The sequence below is a fragment of the Lagopus muta genome, chromosome Z, assembly GCF_023343835.1.
Source record: "Lagopus muta isolate bLagMut1 chromosome Z, bLagMut1 primary, whole genome shotgun sequence".
In the NCBI taxonomy this organism is placed as follows: Eukaryota; Metazoa; Chordata; class Aves; order Galliformes; family Phasianidae; genus Lagopus; species Lagopus muta.
In genome coordinates this window covers 18,371,926-18,385,216 of record NC_064472.1, presented here as the reverse complement: position 1 = coordinate 18,385,216, position 13,291 = coordinate 18,371,926, and the positions used below count along the sequence as shown (strand labels likewise).

The window sequence follows — 13,291 nt, the reverse complement described above, 5'->3', positions numbered from 1 at the left end:
AGCCAAGTTGTCAGCTTCTTGTTGCTGTGTTTTGTGCTGAACCTTGTACCTTGTTTCCTTCTGTTGATGAATCAACACATTTTATGTAATTTTGGAAAATACTCCCCATAATCCTTTGTTGTTATACATTCAAGTTTCATGTATGGGTTTACAGTGAGTGGCTGGTGTGTATAAAAATCATTATAGAGAGATGACTGAATGCTTATACCAGTTGCACTTAAATGAACATGCCCATTCTCATTAGCTGATGCAGTAATATATTCAGTTTATCTATGCATTGCTGGGATCTTAATGTAGACAGAGACTTGTCTAAGGTATGGATTGTCAGCGAGTTGAATGGACACTTTAGTTATTTAAATAAAGACTTTTGACCAAAATTCAGAAAATGATATGAGAGAAAAATGAATTCCAGCTAGTCTGATAGGTTTTTAAATGCTGATCTTTTTTAGCCTGTTGGCTAGCTAGCTGGTATCGTTTACTTTTAATTCCTTGTTAAAATGAGGCAATAATTTGCAAGAGTTTGTAAATATGTAAATTCTTCATATCTTTTTAGATATCTATTTCAATATTTTCGACTACTTCTGTGTATAGGAACATTTTTGTGCATGCTTGATGTGACATTCATAAATTTGTACCACTATGACTTTATCCATGTAAAATAGCTATTTATTGAAATTTTCTTTTAAAAGCTGGACTTACTTATTTTTCTCTCAGTTTAAACATTTAAATGGAGAACTTGTTACTGTTTATTAAAAGAATTGTGTTTTGGAAGTCAGCACAAAGATACCTGAATTGCAGGCATAGGAAGAAATTGTGTTGCCTTGTTTCTTGGATGGTGGAGCACAATTCTTATAACAAACTGTGATAAATTCCTTGTCCTTTGCCACACTCTGTCTTCGTACAAACAAACCAAAAATCCATAATGGCCAACTGCAGTATTGGTAAATGTATCCTTTTTACATACAGGGAGCCTGACGAGGATAGCTGATTCATTTAGAAGTGTAACTGGTGCTATGATTATAGCAATACCTTTACTTTTGTTACTCATGCATCGTCTTCTCACGATAGATTTTTAAACGTTTAGTTTTTCTCTTGTCACGGACAAACTGCTGAATTACTTGAAGGATGTACAATACTGTCTGAAGAATACTAAATTGTGTACAATTAGGTCAATGAATTGTGCAATTGTTTTGTTTTAATTTTTAAAGCCAAGGGTCAAAAATGTATGAGAAATTCAGATTCAGTAGAACATAACGATACTACGTAATTTAACCAAAGTCTCTAGAGAATACTTTAGCTTTGAATGTAACATAATGGATCAACTGACCAACGGGGTCACTGCTTGCCCAGCATCACAAGCACATTGCCTACAGATGGGGAAACTAAATACAGTATAATTTATAAAATGATTACCAGGTTACTATTTTTTTTTTCTTTCATTCCTATTCTTCACTGGAAAAAGGAAAATGCTATCAGTTGTAAAAGAGAGTCTGGTCATAGTCCTCTATGATAAAGCAGAGATCCCAGTTATTCTCAAAGTGAGTACCCTGTGCATAACAGTAAACTTAGTGACAATCGGAACATGCTGTAGTATCAGTCAGATGTTCAAGAGGAAGTCGCTATCGTTGCATTGGTTTTAATATTTGTACATAAACACTGATTTTTTTGAGCATTATTTTGTATTTGTTGTATTTTAATACCTGGTGTACAGTTCCAGAAATAAATGTCTGGAGACCTTTCTTTACTTGTAAAGCTTTTCATGCATCTGCACTGTGTTTGCTATTTCATTTTCAGACGTGCTTAGCACTAACTCTGCATGTATTCTCAGATACTGTAACACTAATGTAGGAGTGAAAAAGATAACAAGCAGATTTGCAGGTAAAACAGTAAGCAGTGATTTCCCTCAAACCTTATGCCTTAAGCACAGTGAAATCTTAGATGGGACTTAAACATAACTTCCAAGGAACACCACAGCAGCTTAACCCCATATTCAAAGTGTGTGGTAAGCTGTGCAGAATACATTCCTGTTCTCTGTATAAGAAAACTTGCTCAAATCCTCGAATCCACAAATTAGATCCATTTAGCTGGCTCAGTTACAACTGTGGATAAGAAAAATTCTACTCTGCATGCTTAAGTTGAACTATCTGTCTGAAATGCATTTTACGTATTGTCCTCAAGAAAATGATGGTGAACTCTGAAAAGCACTGTGTTACTTCTGAGTAATGGCTGTTCCATCAAGCACCAGAATTAGTGCTGAGGCTTCGTAGGCCCAATATGCATATTTCTGCAATGATTGGAACAATATAGCTTCAGGTAAAGAAAGGATTTTTTTAGTAAAGTAAAGTATAACTGCCTGGAGTGCAAGCTGATTATAAATCAAACCAGCAAAAGAGTTAACTTGCCAAGTAATTTAATGAGCTGCGCTTTCCTTTCTCCATGAGCTAAGACCAAGAGATGTGAATTGTGTCTTTTCTAATGATAATTGTTAGAAAGTGCAAAACAAAGTACCCTAAAACTCTTTGGTGACAGGATGAACCTCCCTTCTAGTGATTTGGCATAAGATCAGTGCCATTAAACTGGGAGAGGGGCAACAAAACCAAACCCATAATGCCTACACTCTCCCCTTTGTCACTCACCTGCTGTCAGGTGGGGACATTTGATTCAATTAACGAACCCCACAGAAGAAAACCACTTCCTTTTGGTGTGGTGAAGTACTGGCTCCTGTCAGTGTCATTAGCTGAGACCCAGAACCAGCACAGGGAAGGATGAGGCAGCCAGGAGCAGAGCTTCTCCATAGCCAAAAGGACCTGCTGTAAGTACAGCATCTCCTGAACACAAAAAAAATGAATGCATCTTGCAGTGTGGCTTTGCAAGGTACAGTGAGTCACACTGCAACTCAAAGCCACCAAACACAGCTGCCTGCTCGCTGGCTCCTGTGCCTTATGTGAATTGCTGCAACAGCAGAAAACAAAACAAGGGAAAATCCTCTTTTTTGTTGTTTTTTTTTGTTACCACATTTGGCAAAACATGGCTCATGGCAGGGTCAGACCAGAAACAGCAGGAAGGACTGAAAGCTTTGAGGGCAAGGGAGGAAGGATGGATGAGTGCCAGTGTTCACCACAGTGACAGCCCTCCCCTTCGAGAGCGCTGTGCAAGCTGCTTGCAGCCCCTGTACAAGTCCCAGCTGGCTGTTCTCACATATTTGTACACGCACACATATTCCCAGCACATTTATTATGTAAATACAAGTGCATATGAATGTATTCATCACTGTACACACACATATACACCCTTCAGTAGTGCAACAAATCATTACTTTCAGTGCTTATAAACTTGTTCTTCGTCCTTCCCTTTTTGCCAGCAGTTCCTCCAGTGTCAGTGTGTAACTGATCCACTTCTCTACTTTCACACACCCATGCTCAAGCAGGCTGCCGGGGTGCTAGAGCCACAGAGGTGGGTATAACCTTGTGCAAGGCCCTGGGCAGCTCTGCAGCTCCTTCCCCACTTGCTGCACAGTCGCATGCTGGTCCCTGCTCTGGCTGCAATAGCTTGGCTGTGAACTATTGCTGTCCTTAAAGTGAGTTTCTGATCCTAGGCAGCTGCTCACTCTGGCAGGCATGTTCCCCTCTTCTGTGGGCCTGTTTCTCCAGAGCACCTGCAGCTCTCCTGCTGGGTTTGTCAGCTCAGCTCCTCCGATTTTCCAAGCATTTGAACTTTTCTGCCATCCCAAATCAACAGGGAATCCAGGGAGCAACTTAAGCTCTTGGAGAATTACCACTGCAGCTGTTACAAGCTTCACCTTTGGAGTTAAGAAGTCAAAAGTCAGAGCTGTGCTGGCTGACCTTCCTCCAAAGGTCCTGCTGAGACTGGCTGCGTGCCTCTTGCTGGTAATGCCCTGTTAGGAATTCCAATGAGATTAAAATAATCTTTCAAGAGATAGAGCTCACTCTAATAACAGGGTATTGGCTGGTGAGTGGCCACTCGGAAAGTGCTGGTGCTGTACCTGAGATGGAACAATGCTGGACACAGGCACTGATGGGAGGCTGAGCTGGGGGACAGCAGGAAAGTATCTGCAGGAGCTGTTGCCAGTAGCTCAGCGTGAGCCTGCAGTGTGCCCTGGCAGCCAAGGGGTAAACTGCATCTTGCGGTGCACAGCCAGATGGGCAGGAAATCTCTGAAGACCCCTTCCAACTTAACTATTCAATTCTATTCTACAACCACCAGCAGGCAGATAACGATAGCTGATGCCAGTTTCAGGCCAGATTATGCTTTCTCATGTGTATGATCCATCCTTAAAGCAGGCTGCCAGGTTTCAGTATTTGAGCAAGGAGAAACCAGTGCCACACATCCTGTTAGGTGCCGTGCAGTCTGCACTTCATCTCTGCAATCCTCCACTGCTTTGTTCACATCCAGAGGGCAGCCACTTCAAGAAAGCACTCTAAACAAAATAGTTGTAAACCTAAGTTCCACAGTGATCACATAGGAGCATACCTTTAGATAATTTTAAAATTATTAACAGGTGTGGATTGAGAGAGCTAAACTAACCTGCGCCCTTGAGAAACAGCATCTCAGCCTGGAGAAACATGAAGAGAGCTGCATTTCTAGTATACGCAGAGCACTGCTCCCCACGTAACCATGAACCTGCTCAGCTCTGCAGCACTGCAGAGCTCTACAGACTGAGATGAGGAAGGGGCCCTGTTCAGCAGAGAAGGGATCTTCCGAGCGATGAGCAATGAGCTGCAGACTGGAGTTCACCAATAGCTCTGACTTGCTACCACACCACAAAGTCACAGTAAGAGCCACCACTGTATCTCAAAGCAGGCACGGCTGAAGGGAGAGGCTCTTCATGACAGCACCACAACTATATATTAACAGTTCTGAAAGGTTTCATAAAAGGAAACTGCCTGCACTGAAACACTTTCTGAAAGGAGACATGCACCAAAGGGAGTGAAATCAACTCCATGAAAACCAGAACAAGAAACTACTGAGAATTATTTGGGGAACGCTTCTTGAGAAGAATAATTTTCAGAAATTGTGCCCATTGTAAGCATGGGAAACAAAACAGAGAAATATCAAAACTGTGTCATGGTGAGCACCGCAGTGGTCTATCTTCTTCCTAGTAGGTGACATGATGCTGTATTTGGATGACCATGAGAACACCACTGGTAACACACTGATGTTTCGACTGTTGCAGAGTGGTGCTAAGACAGAGCCAAGCACTCCTCAGCCTCAGCAACGACCTGGGAAGAGACAGAACCCACACAGCTGACCCAAACTGGCCCAATACCCTGCGATGTCCCACTGAACAACAGCTCCAGAGGACTTGGCTGGGAGGCAACTGCTGGTTGGCCAGTGATTGGGCATCCATCAGCAGGTGGTGAGTAACTGACTGTGCATTACTCATTTTGTATATCAGTTTCTATTTTTTTTTTTTTTTTTTTTTCCCCCCATTCTTGTTCGGTCTTACTGTATGGTATTTATCTCAACCCACAGATTTTAGCTTTTTCCCCCATTCTTTCCCTGATCCTGTTGTGGAGTCTGCAGCACGGAACCACAGCGCAGTTAGAGACAACTGTGTAAAACACGAGATTAAATGCCATTAACTTAACATTTTCACTTGCTGAAGCTATTGTACAGACAGTTGAAAGCAATAAACATACAGGTTCGCTGCAAATCCAACAAGATGAGCCTCCACCACGGCATCAGTGTGGAGAAACTCAGGGAAACATAGGCCTGCAGCCTGATTTCTAAATGTTGAAATTACAGCTCATTGTGTGAAAATGCTTACGAACTTGAGGTACACAAATGGTATTTTACTGACTATTTAAAATTTATTACTTCAATTGACAATAGTGTAGTAATTAGAAAAAAGTTCTTCTCCTTGCTTGATGTCTCTGAGAGTGACAAGCACTACGCACCTCAGGTGACTGAAAAGCAAAACATGGAAATACACAATTAGATACCAAGGAGGGTATGAAAACAACTCTGAAATGTAGGCAAACAGATTCAAAACCAATGCCAAGAAAAAGTGCAGTCAGTGTGGGTATGCAAGTAAAGTTTCCATTTGCACAATTGCTCAGAAAAAAAATGAATTAATTAAGACAGAGGAAAACATTATGCACCAAGGTTAACGGAGCAGAAAACACTCCTTTAGATGTGCACACTCACATGTACCAGTCAGCTAAAGCCACTCTCACTGAAACAAAACCCAGAAAGACAGCTCTGAACTACAACAAATAACCTGCTGGGATGCACAGCAATGAGTGAACTTTCCAAAAACCCCAAGATGAAATCAATGGCTGCTAAACAGTCTTCTCATAGAACAAGTTAGAAATCTGTCTGTAATTTCCTGCAAGACTCATTAAGAAAATGATTATGTCCTGGAGCTGAAAAATCTGTTCTAGGAAAGAGGGTACATTCTTCTGAGGAACATTAAAGCAAAGAACAGCTTCATTCCAAATAATCTCCACTGTTAAAAAAGTTAGTGAGACCATTCTGAAACAAATTAACCAACATCGAAGATAAACAAGTGCTAAGAACTCTTCTACAATAGGGAATGGTTTAGAAATTAGATTAGCAATGTCATTAGAACTGTATTTATCAGCATCAGATGGAAGAATGCACAGAGGAGAGGATGGGATCACTTCCCTAGTAGCTGGGCACCAGCAGAACTGATAAGACAATATTTTCTTGGACAGATCACAAGGAGGACAGCAAATTTCCCCATCATGAAGCAGCCCAATAGCTTAATTTTCCTCACTGTGCTTTCACACTTTAAGTACAAAACCCATGGTTTCTTAAAGTTCATATCACCTCTTCTTTTACTGGCATTTCTTTATTTATCTGCAGTTTACAAGTGCATATTTAACCTTGGCTCAATAAAGTCTATGATCAGTCAGAAGAACCATTTTTCCAATATGCACCATAACTCTCAACAACCAAATTTCAGAGTTTTAAAATAGAAACAGAATTAGATTAAAAGGCTGAAATGCCCATGAAGTCCTTACACAATCTTTAGATAAAGAGAACTGTGGTTCCCATAGGAGCAACTGGACCAAAAAGGGCAAATTCTTTAGTGTTCAAATTCAGAACCAACATTATGACTCAATTCTTCACAGCTTGAAAGATATTCTTGACTGTGTCATTGTATAGGACACTCTCTTCCACAGAGCTCCATATCTAATTGTCACTTTTTCCTCACAGCTCCAACCAAAAATCTGTCAAAGCTTTCAAAATATTTTAAGTTCCAAAAGCGATGGGATTTCAGTTTATAACAAGAATGCCTTAATTGCATAATATAACCAGAAGGCATATGCCTTTATGCTGCACAGCATTTAATTTGTCTCACTACAAATTCCTTTTAGATTCCTCAGCTGTTCCATAAGCAGAAGACCTGGAGAACAGGAGTGAGAAGCTCAAGTCTCAGCAGCCTTAGAAGAGCTTTGACTGGTTGCAAGTTACTAACTAAACTTGAAACACATACTGAAAAGCCTCATTTCTGTTACATAAATGAAATATAAGTAGAGCTTAATGGGATTCTGGAAAATCCCACTGTAGTGGTAAGATCACTGCTTGTAAAATAGTGCAGTCAGAGCTATATTGGTCTCTTCTGCGAACACATAGAAAGAAAAGAACAGAAGGAACAGCCTTGTAAGTTACTTTGAATGCATCTATTCAAAGAGCTAAATCTTCCTTACCATCTTCTCATGGTCTAATATTCCCTTCAAACACATTTTCCTTTTTCACACATGCAGTATGCTTTCTATCACACAAATCTACGAGCTCTTTGACTCACTGCTAACCTCTCTATCTCGTGGCTGTAGAGGATGTTTGGAAGGTACTGTTTCAGTTCTACAGGAAAATGTCTTGGCACATCAAACTCCTGATAACATACATTGGCTGCTTTTTCTAGAAAAAAAAAGAAAAAATTGATTTTATAATGCTCAGTAAGTCTTAGATAGGAGTGAGAGATAAGTAAATACTGCAAAGATACCAGATGCTTCACAACATCTGAAAAGCACGCCCCTGACAAGAGCTACTACACTCATCTGGAGTCCTGCTCTGAATTTGCACAAAAGATACACAACCAGCTATTGAAGGTTGCCTTATTCTCACCACAATAAACAGGATGACTGACTATAAGGATAGAGGTGAGGGGGTAAAGCACACACAGCACCAGGGACAGTTTACAGTGTTGATGATATCTATGACAATATTTACTGATAATGTTAAAAAAACAAAAAGTATCTAGGAGATGACGATTATTTTGACAAATTATGTTGCAAAGACAGTCATGGAGAAAATCACTACCTGTGCAGCAGCAAAAAGGGAATTTTCCTTACACGAACACGGGGCACAGAAGGAACGTGTTAATGTGAGAGCTTTGTCTTCATGCCAGTTAGTCTGTGGTTCATAGCCCAGAAACCCTTCTCTCTGTTGCATGGGCAGCAGTTATAATGCAAGCTTTGAAAGCCTCTCACAGACTAGGGATAGCAGCCATTAAACTTTCTGTACCCCTTGATCATCTGCATGAGTCAGTTGTTTCAAACCCCCAAACATGTAAGGGCCAACACATACTGCAAGGCAGAAAAAACAACATAAAAGCTCTCTTCACGTCCCACTCCTGTAACACTTACTATTAGAACTTGTACACTCCTTTCTTATGCTGTTCTTCTTAATCTATTTCTTATATTATCCTAGGCCAAACTGTACAGTGACAAAAGATGTCACTTCATGTGTGGTTTTCTCAGTCAGTCTGATGGAACGGTACTGAGGAACTCCATCTGTAACTCTGTGTACTGCCTCAGTCCAGAACTTTTTTGCCAGATACCCTTTCTCACTGAGTTGCATTTTGGGATGCATGCCTTCCACTCTGCTTATCCTTATGGAGACATTAGGGGAGTCAGCAAGAAAAGCTCACGGATATTTGAAGGGTTGCTGCACTGAGGGATTCTGATGCCCAGATCTCACAAAAGACCTCCTAAACAATTTCCTGAATCTTAAGCAGCATTTCTGCACCCCATCACCCATCAGTATCTGATTCTGTGCGCCAATTGCAAAATAATCTATTCCCACGCACACAAAGCCAACCCTTGCAGTAACTTACCATAGGAGCAGTTGTTCACATACTGTCCCACCGCCAGTGGGTTTTGTGGAGCAGCTGTGAGCCAACTTACGTCGCTCATCTGAAAGGGGCCAAGCTGATCCCTCCAGCTGCAAGACCTGAAAGGACCCACAGCGTTAACATGTTTCACCACTCCTTCCTTACCACAGAATATGTGCTTCCACCTGTACAAACAGCCATCTGGAAGCAAGGGAGAGCAACGCCTTGGTCACACCCTTAAGGTACATTTAAACCTCCCACCAGCACACAGCGACTCTCAGATGGCAGCAGAACAAGTGTGAAAACACCATACCAGAAATGCACATCACACTTCATCATCACAGGAACAGCAATACATATTGCTGATCTCCAAAGTTGTGAAGACTCATTACAGTATCAACAACAAATTTGTTCTTGGCTTTCAAAGCCGCTATCAGCTAGCCCTTATTTTAGGTCTTTTTTTGCTTGTGACTAAGTTTATCTGCATGCTGTATTAGAACACAAAAACTGCTCCACAAGAATTCTGCAAGTTGCATTTAAGATAAGATAGAGCAGTCCAGTCAGCTTCATGCTTACTCCAAAGGCTGCTGCTCCCTCAACGTGCTGTCCATCTGCAGCCCCAACGTGGAGTTGCCAGATTCACCCTTCTGTTGTTACCAAGTCCATACAGAAGCTATTTTTCTCCATCCACTAAGCAGATTTTATTGAAGAGAATTTTAAAAAAAATTATGCTATGTTCTGTTTCTATTAACTCTTTTCATTATAAGAAACTGCCTTTTTAAGACCCCTTTCATCAAAATGCTACTTGTTGGCATTACAGATGGGACCCAGGTACATAACATCACAAGCAGCAGTCCTTACCCTTGTGCTGTTTGTTTCAAGAGATACACAGAACTGGATAACATTTCAAATAAAACTCAAACTAGGGTACGCCAAGAGAACGGACACTATCTGCACTACCTTTCATTCCCCTATTTGAGTGCTTACCTGTACACTGATCTTGACAGTCCTTTATCATTCCCATCAATAAGAATACCATCTATACACCTAAAAATAAATGGATTGCCAAGCGACTGGAAAAAGATGGGCTCATGCTTTCTGTACACTGTACCTGTTGCAAGACAGATATGATTATTTCAGAAGAAAATAAGAACAGACCCAAACGTCTTCCAGCCTCCTCTGTACAGAAACTCAAGAGACACTTCAAGAGGAGCGTGAGATCAATTCTCCCAGCTGAGACTCTAAGACATTGACTCAAAGCCTCCAAGCATTTAGATATGCCTTTCTGCAATAAGGAAGACCTGCGTCAGAGGAGATAATCCAAAGGGAAGGCGCTGTGGGAAAGCATGAAGGAGGACTGTGCACAGTATCTGTGAGTGGCAGATAAAGCACCACGGCCAAGCGACCTGCTTCAGAGGGTAATGACAGAATTACAGATCATTTTCAGAAATGTAAGCAAATAAAGTTCCAAGGAATGAGCAGCAGGAGCAGAGGAGTGCATGTTTGTAATGATGCTTATGGCGGAGCTCCAGTAAACGAGAGCTTCAGTTTCACTCTCCAGAAGGTACATGTCTGCTCACCTGTCAGGACACCTCTGAGCCGTCTTTTTCAGACATGCATACAAAACAGAAACCCCAAGGAATTAACCTACACTGCTCAAGCTGTTCCCACCCGTTTGTGTTTAAAGAATCTTGAACAACTTCTCCAGCAACGTTACGACCTGGAACAACAAAAGGCCGTTTGATTTTCCTATAAGATTCCCTCCCACCCGACACACTTTGCTTTCTTCAAAAACGTACACGGAAATACCCTCACCCATCCCAACCTGCGCTGTTGTTACAGAAACAAAACCTGTGAAATAAAAGTCAGTACAGAACTTCGGCATTCTGGTGAGACGGCTGGAAATGACGTGAACTCAATCAACCAGAAAGCCTCATTACCGGGATACATGGCCACAACCGCCCCTTTCGGCACAAAGCCCTTGCTAACGAAGACTCCGGTCCCGGCAGAAAGCAGGGAGCTGCGGTCCCGAGTGACGCTGAACCCCAGCGTCCGAAACAGGACCTCCTGCGGGCCGAGCAGCGCCTGCCGGCTCTGGCGGCTCCGCGAACTCCCAGCGTCCGGCTGCAGCTCGTCGGACCGTAACTGCTCGTACCTCCGCCTAACGGCGGGCAGCAGGGACAGCGCCGGCACCTGCCTGCCGAAGTCATTCACAAACAGCGCTGTAAATACTTTCAGCAGCGTTTCTAAGACGTCTTCATCGGGGATTATTTTGTCCTGGGAGCTTTCAGGAACGTACCGAAGCGTCCTGTAAAGAAACAAAGAAAACGAAAACCTTACGAGACTGCGCTTCTCTTAAATAGGATGCAGAACGGCTGTCCGCACAGCTGCTGACCGGCGGCCCCGGGCAGCACCGCCTCGGCCGCACCCCGCCCCTCCTCACCTGCGCTGGCGGCGGACATTGAAGGCCAGCCAGGGCACGAAGCGGTACTTGTAGGCGTTCCAACGCCGCCGCAGGCCGCGCAGCACCACCATGCCGCTCCCCACGCCTCCCACATCCGCGCTCTGCCGGCGGCGCCCTGCAGCGCGGCGTTATTTGCATGCGGAGCTGCTATTGGCGGTGGTGCGGGACGGTCAGCGCGCTGAGCGCGGCCTGGCGCGGGGCGGGACGTGCGTGTGCCGGAAGATCTCGGCGCGGTGCGCGAAGGGAGGGCGGGCAGACGGAGCGTACGGCTAGCGTAAGGGGTGGAATGGCCTGTCCTCAGGGGAATGCGAGTCACGAGAAGACAGCGCCGTGCTCTTTGCTGCCTCGTAAAGCACGAAGGCCTTCCTCTGGAACCGATCTCCGTGCCCGGGTTGCGCACGGTGGCTCCTGCGGGGCTCTGCCGCTCCGGGGCTGCGCTGCCTCCGCCTCCTCCTGCAGCGGCACGCGGGCTCGGCCTCCCTTCTCTCGCTGGGGGTCTGCTGCCCCGAGACCTGTCTTCGGATGCTGCTTCCCCCCTGCAGCTGTAGCTGTGGGCTGCTGCCGTCCAGAGAACGCTGACGAGGAGCTGGCGTTGGGAATTGCTTTTGGGCACTGCAGAGAGAAGAAAGGCTGCCGGGACACGCAGCCCCCACGCCCGAGGTCGGGGTGCTGCCAGGCCCAGCAAGAGACAGGCAGAACCCGCTTCCCATGTCAGAAGTTTGCATACATAAATACATCACCTCTTGCTTTACTCCGCATGGCCTTCAGTTCTGTTTCTGGCGCTGCACGTCTCTTCGAGCGCAGAAACCGCGCGAGGGCATTACGCGGGCTGAAACGAGGCGGCCAAGCGCTGCGAGAGCCGCCCTCGTTGTCTGCGCCGAGCGCTTCTCTGCCATCTTCTGGGCTTCCTCGGCAACGACGCTGAAAACACCTCTCGCCCCCTGAAATTCAAAGCCGTGTGCCTTAATGGGAGAATAATACATGGACACAGTATGCTGCGGCTCCTAAAAAAGGAAGATGGTCGATTCGCTTAGCAAGGAATGCTGCCCGCTGAGCAGGCGGTAAGGGGAGGCGTGTGTGCTGAACAGCCCTGCCTACCTGCAGCCGTCTGTAAAACAGCAATTCTAGCGTTATTCTCAGCAGATAAACCACAACGAGCATAACCTACTATTTGCTGCTGGAAGAGCTGAATACAGCTTTTGCAAACGAAGACGTTTCCTGGCCGTAAATGCTGCTTCAGCTCCCTGCTGAAGTTGTTGGCAGCAGGCAATCTCTGCCGCTCCCTGTCCGTGAAAAGGAATGCGTAACACTCAAAACTTACCTGTTACTCCACTTTTGTCATATATTTTCTTTCTTGACACATCATTTAATGCATTTTCCAGCTTTCAAAAACCATAATTTAACAGAAGACGACTGCCGGGTTTTTCTGGAAACCACACAAGTGATGAGGAACAGAGACTGATCATACTGATCAAATTAAAAATACCTGGGGGAGAAAAAAAGGCAGCTGAAACAAGCCTTAGCGTTGTAATGCATTGTCATACATACATATCAGCCCATACTCGTTCATATGCTTAATTTAATACTAGGCATTGTACAGGAGATGTGTGTATAAACAGATGGACCAGAAGCACTTTATTCATACTGGTAAACTCAAATTAGTTAAATTACAAACAACGAAAGACAAAATTTGTTCAAAAACTTTTATTTACTATAAAGACAAG

At 43.9% G+C, this 13,291-nt stretch overlaps 1 protein-coding gene across 5 annotated transcripts; it reads right to left on the bottom strand.

Moving 5' to 3' along the window:
• Window positions 1-108: 108 nt before the first annotated feature.
• SETD9 (SET domain containing 9) lies at window positions 109-13,179 on the bottom strand. 5 transcript variants are annotated; one of them, XM_048930497.1, is made up of 7 exons: window positions 12,308-13,179; window positions 11,537-12,179; window positions 11,044-11,411; window positions 10,091-10,214; window positions 9,107-9,222; window positions 7,803-7,908; window positions 5,247-5,927 (listed from the first exon to the last, which is right to left on the bottom strand). In XM_048930497.1, exons 1-7 carry the CDS (start codon window positions 12,324-12,326, stop codon window positions 5,840-5,842), a joined length of 1,464 nt encoding a protein of 487 aa, XP_048786454.1. In that variant the 5' UTR covers window positions 12,327-13,179; the 3' UTR covers window positions 5,247-5,839. The 5 variants fall into 5 exon arrangements, with proteins under 5 accessions (XP_048786452.1, XP_048786451.1, XP_048786454.1 ...); XM_048930493.1 differs by having other exon boundaries at window positions 11,403-11,411; window positions 11,547-12,179; XM_048930495.1 differs by lacking the exons at window positions 5,247-5,927; window positions 7,803-7,908 and adding an exon at window positions 109-4,438 and having other exon boundaries at window positions 11,403-11,411; window positions 11,547-12,179.
• Window positions 13,180-13,291: the final 112 nt, after the last annotated feature.